Genomic DNA, 20,248 nt, shown 5'->3' with positions numbered 1-20,248 from the left:
TGAGGAATAGGAGATTGTGACTGGGTAGAGCCTTTTGTCTATCAAGCATGTGGTGTATATTTAGTTTTATTCACCATTTCAGCCCCTGAGTGAGTTTTTTTTTTAATTATTTTTTTTAATCTACACTGCAGGCAGAGAAGTTTAGACCCTCTCAGGCTGCTGTAAACCACTTAGATGAAACAACCTACCCACTAGTCTCTTAACTAGCTATTAAAACAAGTTCAGAGGACGGGAGCAATACAGTGGTCATTTTTCTACCTGAAGTTTCAAGTGTTTTGCTCCACTTAAACCTTTAACAACCAGCCTTCTCATTGGTCAGTTAATATCCTGTTACTAACCATGAAGTGCACCTCTCTACACATCAGGCATCACTTTCTCTCTGTGACCTACTTCGTAATATCTCTCTCTGTCCCTCTATTTGACTTTCTGGTGGCTTAAGAACGGGGGGGAGTGGTTAATGGTAGTGATGCACCGATATGACATTTTTGGCCGATACCGATTACGGATATTTAACATTTTTTGCAGCCTTTTAAGCATTCTAGTACAGTTAAATAGTTAACACACACAGTGGTCTAAGGCACTGCATTTCAGTGCAAGAGGCGTCACTACAGTCCCTGATTCGAATCCAGGCTGTATCCCATCCGACCATGATTGGGAGTCCCATAGGACGGCGCACAATTGGCCCAGCGTCATCCGGGTTTTGCCGGGGTAGGCCATCATTGTAAATAAGAATTTGTTCTTAACTGACTTGCCTAGTTAAATAAAGGTTACACACACCACACTGACCAAAAAGTTAATTTGTTGGTATTTACACATGTCCCGATTACCAGTAAAACATAATAAAAACCTATTTCTTTCACTTACTTGCTGTGCTGTTTCGTTGTTAATTTGTTCAGTCGTTTCATTCTCAAACAGAATTTCTATGGAACGCCGTTTGGGACTTTGTGTGTCAAATAACACTTTGACCAATCAGGACCTGAAAATGACTGCACGTCACACAATTTAACTTCATGCGACGAGCAATCCCGTATACGGGATCCTATTTATAGCCTCAAGCTCATTAGCATAACGCAACGTTAACTATTCATGAAAATCGCAAATTAAATTAAATAAATAGGCTAGCTCTCAAGCTTAGCCTTTTCTTAACAACACTGTCATCTCAGATTTTCAAAATATGATTTTCAACCATAGCAAAACAAGCATTTGTGTAAGAGTATTGATAGCTAGCGTAGCATTTAGCGTAGCATTTAGCGTAGCATTTAGCGGGCAACATTTTCACAAAAACCAGAAAAGCATTCAAATAAAATCATTTACCTTTGAAGAACTTCGGATGTTTTCAATGAGGAGACTCAGTTAGATTGCAAATGTTCCGTTTTCCTGAAAGATTCTTTGTGTAGTAGGAGAAATCGCTCCGTTTTTGTACATCACTTTTGGCTACAAAAAAAAAAAAAAAAAAAAAAAAAAATCAAATTAACTGTTTGTGTAAGAGTGTGTAAAAAGGTTGCAATGCATAGGAGGCTGGTGGGATGAGTTCATTGGTATGAATGGAACAGTCAAATATGTGGTTTCCATATGTTTGACGTGTTTAATACTGTTCCATCAATTCCATTCCAGTCTTTTACAATGAGCCCGTCCTATAGCTCCTCACATCAGCCTCTGTTGCAATATAGTCTGTGGGTGTAGAGAGGAGTGACAGTAGAGGCACTAAAAGACCTTGGTGGGGCCCAGGCCTGGGCCAGCACCCGGTTAATAACAACGTCTGGTTTGGTGCACTGTTACACTGCAGCTGATGACAATTCCAGGCTGGGTGTTCTTCTGAGACTCACTGGGCTGCCCTCCAGCTCCAGCCACTTGGTCATCACACTACAATAATAGATCTACCTGTCCCAAACATGCAGAGATGGCTTGTGTTGTGTGAATAGCTGCCTGTTTAGATGTAGGCTATTTAATGACCTGTATACCTTTCCATTGGCCTCCAGTGTGATTGGGACATCATGCAATGGATAACTTTTGTTGTGCTCCGAGGGGCACCAAGTGCTGTGCCAAAAACATCAACTGCCCACTACATTGTCTCTCTCTATTGATTGTCATAAAGGACAAGCGGTAATTTCTTTCCCAAGATATGGCCACATTTTATGACATGAGTTTAAAATGTGTTGCTAAGGTGCATTTATGTCTATAATAAAGCCCTTTTTGTAAAAAACAATAACTAAATAAACTAGTTCTGATTGGCTGGGCCTGGCTCCCAAGTAGGCCCACCCATGGCTGCACCCCTGCCCAGTCATGTGAAATCCATAGATTAGGGCCTAATTCGTTATTTTCAATTGACTCATTTCATTATTAACTGTAAGTAAAATCTTTGAAATTGTTGCATGTTGTTTTTTAAATATTTTTGTTCAGTACAGATTGCTAAAATGCCTTTTGACTAACGGTCATGTCCTCTCCTTCAGTGTGCCATGTTTTTGCTGTCCTGGAGGATGGAGCATTGGCACAAAACCTACAGGAACAGGAAAGTAAGTCCAACATCCCACACACCCCTCACAGTAGTCTGTCAGAGTTACTGTAGTAGGTGGTCCATGGCTGTGTTTGTGTAACCCTGTGTTCCCCCCTGTCCCAGTTGAGCAGTACTACACCACCAACATCCAGAAGAACCAGCTGGTGCAGAATGACATCCGCATCGCCATGAGGCTGCAGGATGAGGAGGAGGAACAGAGGGCTCAGCACAGAGCCCTGAGCCAGGCGTCTAGACAACTGTAAGGGCACTGTGTTCATTTAAATAAACACTTTGCTCACACGCAGGCACACACACATTTTCCACCTCACTCTCCATGTACCCTCTGTGTATTTATTTTATTGTACACTCTGTCACTATGTAAAAAAACTATCTAGACTGTCTCCATAAACAATTCCTACATAATCTAAACGATGGGTATACTTGTGGACCCCTGGCAATATTGTACTTACTGTATATGATACACAGGGTGGTTTGGTCTCTGACAGTAATCCATGCCCCTCTCCCCTGTCCCTTCTGTGTACCCAGTGAGGAACAGGATTCGAAGTATGCCCGGATGATCCAGGAGGAGATCCAGAGATGTGCTGATGAGACTCACAGGAGGGAGCAGGAGGATGAGGTGAGCTGCAGATGTCTTCTAATTTGATTTGAGGAGAACCTTGAGGTTCATAGTGGTTCTTTACAATACTGATAGTGTACTCACTACTCAAGTGGATTTCCACTAGCTTTCTGTAGATAATGGAATGGATAAGAGCGTCTGCTAAATGACTTAAATGTAATGTAAATGGAATGTCATCATTTGAGTTTCCCCAGGGACCAAATGGCTCGAAATACAGTATAATGTGGCTCTGTATTGAATGAGGTCACAGTGGGGCTGAATGCTGCGCTCTCTGGGCCAGGGTTTACCCACTCAGATTTATCTACTCAACACTGGGAGACATCAATCTGAGCAGGCTCAAAGGCCACCACAGAGACAACCTGTGATCTATTATTAATCTGAATGACAAGTTAAGCAGTTTCCCTGATAATTTACTGTAGGTTATGCTCCATCCCTCCTCCTCTGTCTCACTGAAGGTTAATGTGAGGAGAAACATGCTAGGTAGATGCAGAGGCTTTATCTCTACCACTCTGTACAATATCATGTCTAAAATGAGTGCATGTAAGTTTCCACTTTCATGTATCATCTAGTTGGTCAACTGTAGAAAAGTAGTAGGAATTTTCAATCTACTGTGTTAGAAAGGAGGTATTTGACGAAGTGATCAGAGTTTCATGAAAAGGAGCTTCCTTTTATAGATGTAGCTTCTTTCCAGTAAGTTGTAGATAAACTGACCTCTGACCCAGACATAAGGAGGACACCCATCCATTACCTCTGCTTCTGCCATAGTAGTAAGGCCAGACCAGTCCCTACTATGCACACAGGGGCCAGGCCAGGCCTCAAAATATACACAAGCTGGAGTAGACACAGAGAAGGAGTTGTGCATGTTTGAGCAAACATTCGGTGCGCCAGTATGGGACTATTTAAAGCTCGACTCTTTAGTTGCTACATCAATATTTGGACTTCTAAATTAATTATATATATATATACCTGATTCTTGAAGAATAGGACTTATCGAGTGCTTTCAAGAAGTAGTCATACCCCTTGACTTATTCCACAAGTTGTTGGTGTTAGCCTGAATTCAAAATGGGTTAAATCGTTTTTTTTTTCTCACCAATCTACATACAATACCCCATAATGACAAAGTGAAAACACGTTTTAAGAAATGTTTGCAAATGTATTAAAAATGAAATACGCCAATACTAATTTACATATGTAAGTATTCAAGCCCCTGAGTTATTAATTTGTAGCACATTTGGCGACGACTATAGCTTTCAGTCATCTTGGGTATGTCTATCAGCTTTGCAAATCTAGTTTTGGGATTTTTCTTCCTTGTAGATTTTCTCAAGCTCTGCTGTTCACCGCCTCTCCCCATCTAATTTAACAATCTTCCAAGTCTTTCCAAAGATTTTCAATGAGATTCAAGTCTGGGCTTTGGCGGGGCCATCAAGGGCTTTCACATTCTTGTTTCGATCCATTCCAGCGTTGCTTTGGCTGTATGCTTGGGGTCATTGTCCTGTTGGAATGTAAATCTTTGCCCCCAGACTACGGTCATTTGCCATCTGAAGCATGTTCTCATTAAAGATTTGCCTGTATTTGGCTCAATTCATTGTTCCCTTTATCCTGACCAGTAAGTCTCCCAGTCCCTGCCGCTGAAAAGCATCCCCAGAGCATGATGCTGTCACCATCATGCTTGACGATAGAGATGGTGTTATACCGGTGATGAGCTGTGCCTGGTTTTCTCCAGAGATAGCACTTTGCATTCAGGCCAAATAGTTTAATTTGTCTCATCAGACCACAGAATCTTTTGCCCAACGATGTGAGTCTTTCACGAGCCTTTTTGCAAACCGCAGGCATGCTGTCATGTGCCTTGTTCTTAGGAGTGACTTCCGTTTGGCCGCACTCCCATAAAGCCCAGATTGGTGCAGAGTCTGGGTAGTTCCATATTTTTTTTTCCTATTTCTCAGTAATGTAGACAACTGTGCTCTTGGAAACTTTCAACACTCGAGAAATGGGTGTATACCCTTCCTCAGATATCCAGTGCATTTGGAAAGTATTCAGACCATTATCTGTTTCCACATTTTGTTACTTTACTGTTTTTTCTAAAATGGATTAAAATGTTTTTTTTTCCCCTCGTCAATCTACAAACAATAACCCATAATGACAAAGCAAAAACATGTCTTAGAAATTTTAGCAAATGTATTTAAGAAAACAAAACAAGGGAAATGTCACATTTACATAAGTATTCAGACTCTTTACTCAGTACTTTGTTTAAGCACCTTTGGTAGTGATTACAGCCTGGTCTTTTTCAGGATGACACGACAAGCTGGGCACACCTGTATTTGGGGAGTTTCTCCCATTGTTCTCTGCAGATCCCCTCAAGCTCTGTCAGGTTGCACAGCTATTTTCAGGTCTCCAGAGATGTTCGATCGGGTTCAAGTCCGGGCTCTGACTGGGCCATTCAAGGACGTTGATACTTGTCCCGAAGCCACTCCTGTGTTGTGTTGTTGGAAGATTAACTTTCGCCCCAGTCTGAGGTCCAGAGTGCTCTGGAGCAGGTTTTCATCAAGGATTTCTCTGCACTTTGCTCCGTTCATCTTTCCCTTGATCCTGACTAGTCTCCCAGTCCCTGCTGCTGAAAATCATCCCCACAGCATGATGCTGCCACCACCATGCTTCACCATAGGGATGGTGCCAGGTTTCTTCCAGATGTGATGCTTGGCATTCAGGCCAAAGAGTTCATTCTTGGTTTCATCAGACTGAGAATCTTGTTTCTCATGGTCTGAGTCTTTAGGTGCCTTTTGGCTTGCCCCACCACCACAGAAAGCACTGGGCTAGGCTGAAACACATTTTGGAGCTGCCTCACTCAAGAAAACAAAAGAGACCTTGTTTGTATGTGGCTTTTTTAACTCAATTATTTATACATACATACATACATACATACATACACACACACACACACACACACACACACACATACACACATACACACATACACACATACACACATACATACATACTGTTCAAAAAATAAAGGGAACAACAACACAATGTAACTCCAAGTCAATCACATTTCTGTGAAATCAAACTGTCCACTTAGGAAGCAACACTGATTGACAATAAATTTCACATGCTGTTGTGCAAATGGAATAGACAACAGGTGGAAATTATAGGCAATTAGCAAGACACCCCCAATAAAGGAGTGGTTCTGCAGGTGCTGACCACAGACCACTTCTCAGTTCCTATGCTTCCTGGCTGATGTTTTGGTCACTTTTGAATGCTGGCGGTGCTTTCACTCTAGTGGTAGCATGAGACAGAGTCTACAACCCACACAAGTGGCTCAGGTAGTGCAGCTCATCCAGGATGGCACATCAATGCGAGCTGTGGCAAGAAGGTTTTCTGTGTCTGTCAGCGTAGTGTCCAGAGCATGGAGGCACTACCAGGAGACAGGCCAGTACATCAGGAGACGTGGAGGAGGCCGTAGGAGGGCAACAACCCAGCAGCAGGACCGCCACCTCCGCCTTTGTGCAAGGAGGAGCAGGAGGAGCACTGCCAGAGCCCTGCAAAATTACCTCCAGCAGGCCACAAATGTGCATGTGTCTGTTCAAACGGTCAGAAACAGACTCCACGAGGGTGGTATGAATCAAATGTATTTATTTATATAGCCTTTCGTACATCAGCTGATATCTCAAAGTGCTGTACAGAAACCCAGCCTAAAACCCCAAACCGCAAGCAATGCAGGTGTAGAAGAACGGTGGCTAGGAAAAACTCCCTAGAAAGGCCAAAACCTAGCCTGGTTCCTCTCTAGGTTTCTTGCTATGTGGGGTGGCCAGTCCTCTTCTGGCTGTGCCGGGTGGAGGTAATAACAGAACATGGCCAAGATGTTCAAATGTTCATAAATGACCAGCATGGTCCAATAATAATAAGGCAGAACAGTTGAAACTGGAGCAGCAGCACGGCCAGGTGGACTGGGGACAGCAAGGAGTCATCATGTCAGGTAGACCTGAGACATGGTCCTTGGGCTCAGGTCCTCCGAGAGAGCGAAAGAAAGAGAGAATTCGAAAGGGCACACTTAAATTCACACAGGACACCGAATAGGACAGGAGAAGAACTCCAGATATAACAAACTGACCCTAGCCCCCCGACACAAACTACTGCAGCCTAAATACTGCAGGCTGAGACAGGAGGGATCAGGAGACCCTTTGGCCCCATCCGAGGACACCCCCGGACAGGGCCAAACAGGAAGGATATATGAGGGACCGACGTCCACAGGTGGGGGTTGTGCTTACAGCCCAACCCCATGCAGGACGTTTGGCATTTGCCAGAGAACACCAAGATTGGCAAATTCGCCACTGGTGCCCTGTGCTCTTCACAGATGATAGCAGGTTCACACTGAGCACATGTGACAGACGTGACAGAGTCTGGAGACGCCGTGGAGAAAGTTCTGCTGCCTGCAACATCCTCCAGCATGACCGGTTTGGCGGTAGGTCAGTCATGGTGTGGGGTGGCATTTCTTTGGGGGCTGCACAGCCCTCCATGTGCTTGCCAGAGGTAGCCTGACTGCCATTAGGTACTAAGATGAGATCCTCAGACCCCTTGTGAGACCATATGCTGGTGCGTTTGGCCGTGGGTTCCTCCTAATGCAAGATAATGCTAGACCTCATGTGGCTGGAGTGTCAGCAGTTCCTGTGAGAGGAAGGTGCTATTGATGCTATGGACTGGCCCGCCCAGACCTGAATCCAATTGAGCACATCTGGAACATCGTCTCGCTCCCTTCCACCAACGCCACGTTGCACCACAGACTGTCCAGGAGTTGGCGGATGCTTTAGTCCAGGTCTGGGAGGAGATCCCTCAGGAGACCATCCGCCACCTCATCAGGAGCATGCCCAGGCGTTGTAGGGAGGACATACAGGCACGTGGAGGCCACACACTACTGAGCCTCATTTTGACTTGTTTTAAGTACATTTCATCAAAGTTGGATCAGCCTGTAGTGTTTAATTTTGAGTGTGACGCCAAATCCAGACCTCCATGGGTTGATTTCCATTGATAATTTTTGTGATTTTTTTTTTGTCAGCACATTCAACTATGTAAAAAAAAAGTATTTAATAAGAATATTTCATTCATTCAGATCTAGGATGTTATTTTAGTGTTCCCTTTATTTTTTGGGGCAATGTGTGTATATATAATGTCAGGAATTGTGAAAAACAGAGTTTAAATGTATTTGACTAAGGTGTATGTAAACATCCGACTTCAACTGCAAAAATATATATATAGATATAGATATAGATATATATATATATATATAATGTATTTATTTATAGTCAAGTCAAATACATTTAAACTCTGTTTTTCACAATTCCTGACATTTAATCCTAGTAAGAATTCCCTGCCTTCGGTCAGTTAGGATCACCACTTTATTTTAAGAATGTGACATGTCAGAATAATAGTAGAGAATTAGTTATTTCAGCTTTTATTTCTTTCATCACATTCCCAGTAGGTCAGAAGTTTACATACACTCAATTAGTATTTGGTGTCATTGGCTTTAAATTGTTTAACTTGGGTCAAAGGTTTCTGGTAGCCTTCCACAAGCTTCCCACAATAAGTTGGGTGAATTTTGGCCCATTTCTGCTGACAGAACTGGTGTAACTGAGTCAGGTTTGTAGGCCTCCTCCTTGCTCGCACATGATTTTTCAGGTCTGCCCACAAATTTTCGATGGGATTGAGGTCAGGGCTTTGTGATGGGCAATACCTTGACATTGTTGTCCTTTAGCCATTTTGCCACAACTTTGGAAGTATTCTTGTGGTCATTGTCCATTTGGAAGACCTATTTGCGACCAAGCTTTAACTTCCTGACTGATGTCTTGATGTTGCTTAAATTTTTACACAATTTTCCATCCTCAGGATGCCATCTATATTGTGAAGTGCACCAGTCCCTCCTGCAGCAAAGCACCCCCACAGCATGATGCTGCCACCCCCATGCTTCACGGTTGGGATGGTGTTCTTCGGCTTGCAAGCGTCCCATTTTTCCTCCAAACGTAATGGTCATTATGACCAAACAGTTCTATTTTTTTCATCAGACCAGAGGACATTGCTCAAAAAGTATGATCTTTGTCCCCATGTGCAGTTGCAAACCGTAGTCTGGCTTTTTTATGGCGGTTTTGGAGCAGTGGCTTCTTCCTTGCTGAGTGGCCGATTCAGGTTATGTCGATATAGGACTCGTTTTATTGTGGATATAGATACTTTTGTTTCCTCCAGCATCTTCACAAGGTCCTTTGCTGCTGTTCTGGGATTGATTTGCACTTTTCCACCAAAGTATGTGCATCTCTAGGAGACGGAACGCGTCTCCTTCCTGAGCGGTGTGACGGCTGTGTGGTCCCTGAGTTTGAAGGTAGGCCTTGAAATACATCCACAGCTACACCTGCAACTGACTCAAATTATGTCAATTAGCCTATCAGAAGGTTCTAAAGCCATGACATAACTTTCTGGAATTTTCCAAGCTGTTTGAATGCACAGTCAACTTAGTATATGTAAACTTCTGACCTGCTAGACTTGTGATACAGTGAAATCTGTCTGTAAAGAATTGTTGGAAATATTACTTGTCATGCACACAGTAGATGTCCTAACCTGACTTGCCAAAACTGTAGTTTGTTCACAAGAAATTTGTGGAGTGGTGTAAAAACGAGTTTTAATGATTCCAACCTAAGTGTATGTAAACGTTCGACTTCAACTGTATATTACATTGTTTGCAAACTGATATGTGACTCGTATTAATGCCAAAATAACATGCAAGCTCCCCAAAATGATATATATTTATTTATTTATTTATATCTCTTATAGTTATAAAACCTTTTGCTAAAAATGTGGGGCTCAATGCGCTGCCCCACCTGCTGTGAATGACGGGTCACCCCTGCTTGACGTAGATTTACAGTGGCTTGCAAAATTATTCCACCCCCCTTGGCATTTTTCCTATTTTGTTGCCTTACCACCTGGAATTAAAATTGATTTTTATAATTTGATTTACACAACATGCCTACCACTTTGATGATGCAAAATATTTTTTATGAAACAAGCAAGAAAAAAAATTGAAACTGAACTTGAGCGTGCATAACTTTTCACTCCCTAAAAGTCAATTCTTTGTAGAGCCACATTTTGCAGAAATTACAGCTGCAAGTCTCTTGGTGTATGTCTCTATAAGCTTGGCACATCTAGCCACTGGGGTTTTTGCCCATTCTTCAAGACAAAACTGCTCCAGATCTTTCAAGCTGGATGGGTTCCGCTGGTGTACAGCAATCTTTAAGTCACACCACAGATTCTCAATTGGATTGAGGTCTGGGCTTTGACTAGGCCATTCCAAGACATGTTTCCCCTTAAACCACTCAAGTGTTGCTTTTGAAGTATGCTTAGGGTCATTGTCCTGCTGGAAGGCGAACCTCCGTCCCAGTCTCAAATCTCTGACAAACAAGTTTCCCTCAATAATTCCTTGTATTTCGCGCCATCCACCATTCCTTCAATTCTGACCAGTTTCCCAGTACCAGCCGATGGAAAAACATCATGTTCTCGGGGTGATGAGAGGGGTTGGGTTTGTGCCAGACATAGTATTTTCCTTGATGACCAAAAAGCTCAATTTTAGTCTCATCTGACCAGAGTACCTCCTTCCATATATTTGGGGAGTCTCCCACATGCCTTTTTGGTGAACACAAAACGTGCTTGCTCATTTTTTTTTCTTTACGCAAAGGCTTTTTTCTGGCCACTCTTCCATAAAGCCCAGCTCTGGAGTGTACGGCTTAAAGTGGTCCTATGGACAGATAGTCCAATCTCCGCTGTGGAGCTTTGCAGCTCCTTCAGGGTTATCTTTGGTCTCTTTGGTTCCTCTCTGATTAATGCCTGCCTGGTCTGGTCTATACATTTTGGTGGGAGGCCCTCTCTTGGCAGATTTGTTGTGGGGCCATCTTTGTTAAAAAAAATATATAAGGGATTTAATGGTGCTCCGTGGGATGTTCAAAGTCTCTGATATTTTTATAACCCAACCCTGCTCTGTACTACTTCACAAATTTGTCCCTGACCTGTTTGGAGAGCTCCTTGGTCTTCAAAGCTTGCTTGATTGTGCCCCTGGCTTAGTGGTGTTTCAGACTCTGGGGCCTATCCAAACAGGTGTGTGTTTTATATATACTGAGATTATGTGACACTTAGATTGCACCCAGGTGGACGTTATTTATCTAATTATGTGACTTCTGAAGGCAATTGGTTGCACCAGATCTTATTTAGGGGATTCATAGCAAAGGGGGTGAATACATAAGTAACTTTTTTTCACTTCACCAATTTGGACAATTGCCATGAAATTCAAATAAAAATCCATTTAAATTACAGGTTGTAATGCAATAAAATAGGAAAAACTCCAAGGGGGGTGAATACTTTTCAAAGCACTAAGTAAAAACTGTAACTCTGCAACTCAGGAACATTCACGGTCTTCTTGGAAAGCAACTCCAGTGTAGATTTGGCCTTGTTTAAGTTATGGTCCAGCTGAAAGGTGTCTGGTGGAAAACAGGAAAAAAAGCAGTTTTCCTCAATTTTCCTCAATTCCATTCTTTTTAATGCTGAAAACCCCCTAGTCCTTGCTGACGACAAATATACCCATAACATGATACTGCTACCACTGCTTAAAAATATATGGATTTGTACTGAGTAATGTGTTGTATTGGATTTGCCCCATACAAAACACATTCGGGACTAAGAGTGAATTGCTTTGCCACATTTGTTTGCAGTATTACTTTAGTGCCTTGTTGTAAACAGGATGCATGTTTTAGAATACTCTTATTCTGTACAAGCTTCCTTTTTTCACTCTTGTAAATTAGGTTAGTATTGGGGAGTAAGTACAATGTTTATCCATCCTCAGTTTTCTCCTATCACAGCCATTAAACTCTGTAACTGTTTCAAAGTCACCATTGGCCTCATGGTGAAATCCCTGAGTGGTTTCCTTCCTCTCCGGCAACAGAGTTAGGAAGGAAGACTGTATCTTTACAGTGACTAGGTGTATTGATACACCATCTGAAGTGTAATTAACTTCACCATGCTCAAAGTGATATTCAATGTCTGTTTTATTTTTTACCCCCATCTACCTATGTGGCCTTCTTTGAGGCATTGGAAAGCCTCCCTGGTCTTTGTGGTTGAATCTGTCTTTGAAATTCACTGCTTGACTGAAGAACCTTTGTAGAAAATGTGTGTGGGGTACAGAGATGAGGTAGTTATTAAAAAATCATGTTAAATACTATTATTGCATGAAGGGCGAGTCCATGCAACTTATGTGACTTAAGATATTTTTAGTCCTGAATTTATGTATGGATTCAATTACAAAAGGACACTTATTTCAGCGTTTAATGTTTTATTAATTTGTCAATCATACGCAAACAATTGAATTGGCCACAGGTGGACTCGAATGAAGATGTAGTCTGCCAACATTTATAAAAACATGTTTTCACTTTGTCATTATGGGGTGTTGTATGTAGATGGGTAGATCTTTTAATTATTTGAATCCATTTAGAATTCAGGCTGGAACAAAGTGTAGAATACGTCAAGGGATCTGAATACTTTCTGAAGGCACTGTATATGCGTCATGAGCTTAGTCCAACTGTCATACCCCCATCAGAACCCAAAATATAAGCCTTTTTTACTCCTATGTTTGTAAACTATGTAAATATAAACACTATATAGCCTTAAAATATGGTTAAAATATCATTTTGATATCATTGATGGTCAGTCCATGCATAGCTCTCTTTGAATTTCAATGTTTTACATTTCATTTTTTATTTGTAAAAAAACAAAAGTGAAAACATAATTGTACTTTGAATTATGGGACGTGTGTAAGCCGGTGACACACAATCTCAATTGAATCCATTTCAGGCTGTACACAACAACATGTCAATACTTTGTGAAGGTAGTGTACAATTAGGGGTGTTATGGAGCCAGAGACCAGACCAGGTTATCCAGACTCCCAAAGACCGCTTTCTCATTCCTTTACTCTTTTTAGGTTTCCTTATTGAAGCTAGCTGCCTCAGAATCTCTCATAAAGGATCCTTGTTCAGAGTGAGTGAAGTCAGAGCAGACTGTTGGTATGTACAGCATTCTGGGGGTACGGTGGAGATCATTTAGTAGCTTGCCCCCTGAACAGTAGTGTTGCTGAAAGTGGTGGTCTCACACGGAATACAAATTGAAACGCAACATGTAAACTGTTGGTCCTGTATTTCATGAGCTGAAATAAATGATCCCAGAAATATTCCATATGCACAAAAGGTGCATTTCTGTCATATTTTGTGCACACTTTTGTTCACATCCCTGTTAGTGAGCATTTCTCCTTTTGTCAAGATAATCCATCCACCTGACAGGTGTGGCTGATTTTAAACAGCATGATCATCACACAGTTGCACCTTGTCCTGGGGACAATAAAAGGCCAATCTAAAATGTGCAGTTTTGTCACAAAACACAATGACACCAATGTCTCAAGTTATGAGGGAGTGTGTAATTGGTATGCTGACTGCAGGAATGGCACACATACACAATCCATGTCTCAATTCTAAAATTCTTTAACCTGTCTTCTCCCCTTCATCTACACTGTTTGAAGTGGATTGTTGTGTTAAATCCTGAATTTAAAATGGAATAAATTGAGATTTTGTGTCACTGGCCTACACACAATACCACAATGTTAAAATTAAAAGCTGAAATATAAGAAACTGCCGTTACTCCATCAGAACCCAAAATAAGCATGCAGAAAACAATGGAAATAAAACACTATATCCTCAAAACATAGTTCAAATATAATTTTGATATCATGGATGATCAGTCCTTGCATCCATAGCTCTGTCTATGAATTTAGAGCTATGGATGCAAGGACTGATCATCCATGATATCAAAATTATATTTGAACTATGTTTTGAGGATATAGTGTTTTATTTCCATTGTTTTCTGCATGCTTATTTTGGGTTCTGATGGAGTAACGGCAGTTGGACTAAACTCATGACGCTCAGTGCCTTTTAGAAAGTATTCATACATTACTTTTTTGTTTGTTACAGCCTGAATTCAAAATAAAAACATAATGACAAAATTAAAACAAGTTTTTATAAATGTTTGCAAATTTTATTGCAAATAAAGTCTAAGTGCTCACACCCCTTTGCTATGACACTCCAAATTGAGCTCAGGTTCATCCAATTTAGTTTGATCATCCTTGAGTTATTTTGTTAAATCCACTTCAATCAGTGTAGATGAAGGGGAGAAGACGGACTAAAAATGATTTGAAAGATTTGAGATATGGGTTGTGTATGTGTGCCATTCAGAGGGTGAATGGGCAAGACAACAGATTGAAGTGCCTTTGAGCGGGGTGTGGTAGTAGGTGCCAGGTGCACCAGATTGAAGTGCCTTTGAGCGGGGTGTGGTAGTAGGTGCCAGGTGCACCAGATTGAAGTGCCTTTGAGCGGGGTGTGGTAGTAGGTGCCAGGTGCACCAGATTGAAGTGCCTTTGAGCGGGGTGTGGTAGTAGGTGCCAGGTGCACCAGATTGAAGTGCCTTTGAGCTGGGTGTGGTAGTAGGTGCCAGGTGCACCAGATTGTGTGAAGAACTGCAACGCTGATGGTTTTTCTTTTTACGCTTAACCGTTTCCTGTGTGTATCAAGAATGTTCCACCACCCAAAGGACATCCAGCCAACTTGACACAACTGTGGGAAGCATTGGAGTCAACATGGGCCAGCATCCCTGTGGAACGCTTTCGACACCTTGTAGAGTCCATGCCTTGACAAATTGAGGCTGTTCTGAGGGCCAAAGTGGGGGGGGGGTGCAACTTAATATTAGGAAGGTGTCCTTAATGTTTTGTGTATAGAATGTATAGGTAGGAGCTTCCGAATGTCTTTTTTTTTGACACAAGCAAATGTGAACAAGAGACATTGTGCAAATGAACAAAGTTTTGACACATGCTTGGCTGAAGGAAGAACAGTACTGGCTCTGGAGCAGCTTGTGTACAAGCTGTATCTGTGGAGTCTGGAGTCGCTAGGGCTGCCTGCTCTGCTCTGAGAAGATTGGGGAGGAGCAGACGGGGCGAGAACAACCGAGAGTTGAAAGAAACGCAAGGAAATCAAGATGGCAGTAGAATCTGTATAGATCTCATCCAAAGGTCTTTGACTTCTCGAACATGGCAGAACGCTAATGCAATATGATGCCCTGTCACCTTATTTAGTCAAGCACTTGTTTAGATAAACTTCTTGTTAACTGGATAGTTAATACAACATTCTATGCTTTTCACACAGGAAATAAAGATAAAACGCATAAGAAATATCGTTTTCTAAACACAGATCTGAAATGATTGGCCTCCCGAGTGGCACAGCGGTCTAAGGCACTGCATTGCAGTGTTGTGGTGTCACTACAGCCTGAGGTTCGATCCCAGGCTGTGTTGTTACCAGCTGTGACCGGGAGTTCCATAGGGTGGCGCACAATTGGCCCAGCATCGTCTGGGTTAGTGAAGGGTTTCTGCTCGGCATCAATCTTCACTTGGATGAGAATTCATGAAGGGCATTCTATCAGCAGACAGCGCTCTGACTGATGTGTAGCTACTTTTCTCTGGTACTTTTCTCATAGTAGCCAGCCTACTTTTCTCTGGTACTTTTCCCATAGTAGCCAGCCTACTTTTCTCTGGTACTTTTCTCATAGTAGCCAGCCTACTTTTCTCTGGTACTTTTCTCATAGTAGCCAGCCTACTTTTCTCTGGTACTTTTCTCATAGTAGCCAGCCTACTTTTCTCTGTAGCCAGCCTACTTTTCTCATAGTAGCCAGCCTACTTTTCTCTGGTACTTTTCTCATAGTAGCCAGCCTACTTTTCTCTGTAGCCAGCCTACTTTTCTCATAGTAGCCAGCCTACTTTTCTCTGGTACTTTTCTCATAGTAGCCAGCCTACTTTTCTCTGGTACTTTTCTCATAGTAGCCAGCCTACTTTTCTCTGGTACTTTTCTCATAGTAGCCAGCCTACTTTTCTCTGGTACTTTTCTCATAGTAGCCAGCCTACTTTTATCTGGTAAAATGCAAGATTAACTTTTTAAGCAAAATATTAGAATGTAGCCAGCTACATTTCCTATGATAAACATTACAAAATATGAAGACCATGCATAATTTTTTACTAAAACAATTACTTTGCTTTTTCATTGTAAGCTCATTTACTTCTGTGGCTGCCTGTGAAATAGCATTGCACTTCTTTTGAAATCTGATGAAAATTAAGCTGTTTTCTGCTGAATGTGTTGCCCTAATGTATTTTCTGTGAAGGAAAACTATAGTTGCACATCCCTGATCACTATTAAAGCAACAACAAAACAAAACTTGACTTTCAATATAAAATGTGACCCCTGTCAATACACAGCTGGACTCACCTGCTCCCTCTTGTTCCTGTTGTGCTACTTACAAACACACGTGACTGGCTCAACTGTGCTGTGATACCACGGTAAGCTTCATAATGTGAAATAATTTGACAGGTGAAATGAAGAATACGATCTGCTTTATGTCCTAACTTTTTGCACAAGTTGACTGCAGGTATTATCTTAAGAAGTAGCTAAACATATATTGAAAAACTAGTTTCAATAGTTTCAATGTTGATGATATTGAAAAACCATCCCGTGGCTATTTCCAAATACCACCCAAGCCTGATAGTCATATTCTACTTCCAAGGTCATTGTGAATCCCTAAAAGACAGTCCAAGCAAATTCACATTTATGTAACGTTGGCTGATGTAGTGTGTTGATTTAAATATTAGCATCCCTGATGACTGTGTGTTTAATTGTGCAGCAGAACAGAAGGCACCAGGCAGTGCAGTCAGTCTGAATGCCAGTTCCCCATTGCACTCCCTGAGCTAACCTGCCATTTCAAGCTGCTAACTGTCTGCTGAGGCTGGCAAGGCTAAGCTGGCTAAGCACTGGGATTTAGCCAACCAAGAGGCTCTTAACACTTGTCATTGGAGGGTTTTTTTGTCCCGAAAGGGCCCACCCATCTAAACATGCACTATTTGATATAGTTGTTGTCTTCGGTCTCTCTCTTTAAGTAGTGTTGTGGTGTCTCTTGTCTCTCGGGATGTGTGTTGTCCTATATTGTATTTTGAACCCCCGCTGGAGGCCTTCTGGTAGGCCGTCATTGTAAATAGGAATTTGTTCTTAACTGACTTGCCTAGTTAAATAAAGGTTAAATAAATAAAACACATCTACAGGTGGCATCAAGGGAGGGCTTCAATTCTGTCTCAGAGGAGGCAGAGCACAAGTTTTTTTTTTTGAGGTCAAAGTTACAAGGGAGGCAGCCCTTGTCAACTTGGCATTCCACTGCCACCCTGCACAAGGTGTTCATGAAAGTAAAGCAGCCCACTCTCAGCAATTTGTCCAGACCAGAGCCCAGCTGCTGAGCCAGGCAGAGGGAGATAAAAGGTTGGCCTTCTGTTCTGTTCTGTTCTGGTCTGCCTGCCTGGCCTCTTATTTTCCATTGAGTCAGCCCCCAGGCCTTCCTGAAATTACCAGCCTGGCCTGGCCATCTGGAGCTAGTCTGTTCCTAGATCTGTTTGTGCTGTTTTTCCACAATGACCATAGGAGTTGGTAAGACCGTACAAACCGCTCTGGGACCAGGCTAACACGGCGCAGGTTTTGTGATGCGCAGCCACTGTGGTCATGCTAGATCTCCCTCCATAATGGAGACAAGTCACCTACTGTGGCTCTGCATTCAGCAACACTTCCACTGTCTTTCTATTGCAGGCCACCCAGACTATACAATTAGAGACTAGTTGTCAGTCTTATCATGTTGCAAGTTTCCACACGTCATTGAATACTATTTAGTTGTTGTAGTTGTAGTATTTGTAGTATTTCCACAGACAAAGCAAAGACAAAGCACAGACAAAGCAAAGATACATTTGTATCGTGGTCTGAAGAGTTTTTGATGTATTGTTTGTCCTTACTGCTTGTTTGAGTTAACCCACTAAACCACCTGACAGTGATTGAGCAATTGGATCCTTGCAGTGGTGTAAAGTACTTAAGTAAAAATACTAACTCCTACGTAAGCAGTTTTCAGGTATCTGTACTTTACTATTTACATTTTTGCCAAATTTTACTTAAACTACATTCCTATAGAAAATAATGTACTTTTTACTCCATACATTTTCCCTGACACCCAAAAGTAGTTGTTACATTTTGACATGAAAATGTTCAAATTCTCAAAACATAACTGGTCATTTCTTCTAAACACAAATGTTTAGTTTGTAAATTATGTCGGCGTGTTGGTGTGTGCCCCTGGCTATCTGTAAATAAAACAAGACAATTGTGACCATCTTGTTTGCTATAAGGAATTTGAAATTATTTAGACTTTTACTGTTGGTACTTAAGTATATTTCAGAAATTACTTTGGATACTTCTATTTGAAACCAAATACTTTGACTTTTTCTGTAGTATCCAACTGGGTGACTTTTCTATTAAGGTATCTTTACTTTTACTCAAGTATGACAATTGAGTACTTTTTCTACCACTGGATCCTTATTTGAATTGTGATTTAAGAACCATGAGCCAATCATTTCTAGGTCTAATGCCATGTCACTCATACACCTTAACATGTAGCAATAATATATCTGTGGCTTGATTTGATGCTTTGCATCACACCAGTCATTCATGACCAAGAAGTAAGAACCCTGACCCTATTTCTCTGAAGATTCTCTGTTGTTGATTTGACAAATGTTATTTTAGGGTAACAGGGCTTTACTGTTTATATTGTCATGTTGGGCCATGTTATACTGACACCTTGTGGTACTAATCTGTAATGTACAGAATGATCTCTTTCAAAGGTTCTCTGAATGTAGATGGGTGGAGGCTGAATAGAAAACCACAGTGATTGATGCCAGCGTCTGCCCACACATTGGCACAAGCCTACTTAACCTCAGCCATATGCTTGGCAAGCATTTGGAGGTTGACATATTAGGCATTTTCTGACTGACTCGGTACTGCAACTGAGCACAAACTGAGTGTGTGAAGGATACAATTAACATATTTCTTCTCCTGTTCTGGGCTCTTTATTCCCATCTGCTGACTGAGTGTATTGTTACAGCTCTGGTTCCATGGATGAAACAATAATAGATCTAACCTTGTTTCCACAGGAAATGGCTAAACACATCCAGGAAGAGGAGGAGCTGAGGGTCAGGCAGAGGAGCAGTGGGCAGGAAAGCCTCTGTGATGGTACAGTCACACTTAGTATCTGTTGCTTCATTATAGAAGAAAATAAACTGTCACTATTGTTTTGTTTGGGCCTCAAACAAGATTTCCAATTATTCCTAGGCATGACAATACTTTATAATCTAACAGTGTGCTTTATGGGTAAAAGGCCCCTCTGTTGACAGGGTCATTTGCTTTAGGGTTATTTTTTATCATCTATCTGGTTTCTTCTCTTTTTATTCTTGAAATAATGTCTAATGGTGACAAAGGTTGGTTGGATGATTGCTTTGGTTTAAATCATACTTTGGGTGGTACCTGCTATTCTGACCTGTCCTCTTGATTTTATTGTTACTTCTCAATGCTTTTTCACCATGGTTGGTGTACATACTGTTTCTTTTATGATCATAACAAGGACAAAATATGGCACAGAAGGACTTGAAATCCTAATCAACTCTGGACTCTTAAACTCTGATCAAGCCCTCCACACCTGGGTCATTGTAGCCGGTTTGTAGCTGTGGGCAAACGGGGATACCTAGCCAGTTGCACAACTGAATGCATTCAACCAAAATGTGTCTTCCGCATTTAACCCAACCCCTCTGGATCAGAGAGGTGCGGGGGGCTGATTTAATCAACGCCCACGTCATCAGCGCCCGGGGAACAGGTGTTGTGAGTTAACTGTCTTGCTCAAGGGCAGAATGGTAAGTTTTTCTACCTTGCCGGCTCAGGGATTCAAACTAGCAACCTTTCGGTTACTGGCCCAATGCTCTTAACCACTACCTGCGTAGTAGGTGTAGAGCTGAAGTTACTTGGGGAGACTGCTCTAATCTAACCCTGCTTTGCTCTGCATACTTGACTGCCTGTCCTCCTCCTCCTCAGCCGGACATTCCAATCTGCATCCACTTGACTCTACAGGTTTCCTGGCAGCCTTATCACTCTGGCAATCAC

At 41.8% G+C, this 20,248-nt stretch overlaps 1 protein-coding gene across 3 annotated transcripts in view; it reads left to right on the top strand.

The window, feature by feature from the left end:
- LOC135504240 (coiled-coil domain-containing protein 50-like) overlaps nt 1-20,248 on the top strand; it is a 45,099-nt gene that overhangs the window by 16,430 nt on the left and 8,421 nt on the right. For all 3 annotated transcript variants that reach the window (XM_064922621.1, XM_064922622.1, XM_064922620.1), the window contains exons 3-6: nt 2,451-2,513; nt 2,618-2,753; nt 3,041-3,131; nt 19,249-19,327. In XM_064922621.1, the coding sequence (XP_064778693.1) occupies nt 2,451-2,513; nt 2,618-2,753; nt 3,041-3,131; nt 19,249-19,327 (369 nt within the window). The remainder of the gene's footprint in view (nt 1-2,450; nt 2,514-2,617; nt 2,754-3,040; nt 3,132-19,248; nt 19,328-20,248) is intronic.

This window comes from Oncorhynchus masou, chromosome 18, assembly GCF_036934945.1.
Source record: "Oncorhynchus masou masou isolate Uvic2021 chromosome 18, UVic_Omas_1.1, whole genome shotgun sequence".
NCBI lineage: Eukaryota > Metazoa > Chordata > Actinopteri > Salmoniformes > Salmonidae > Oncorhynchus > Oncorhynchus masou.
Note: the sequence above shows the minus strand (reverse complement) of the source record. Positions and strands in the feature narration are given on the sequence as shown.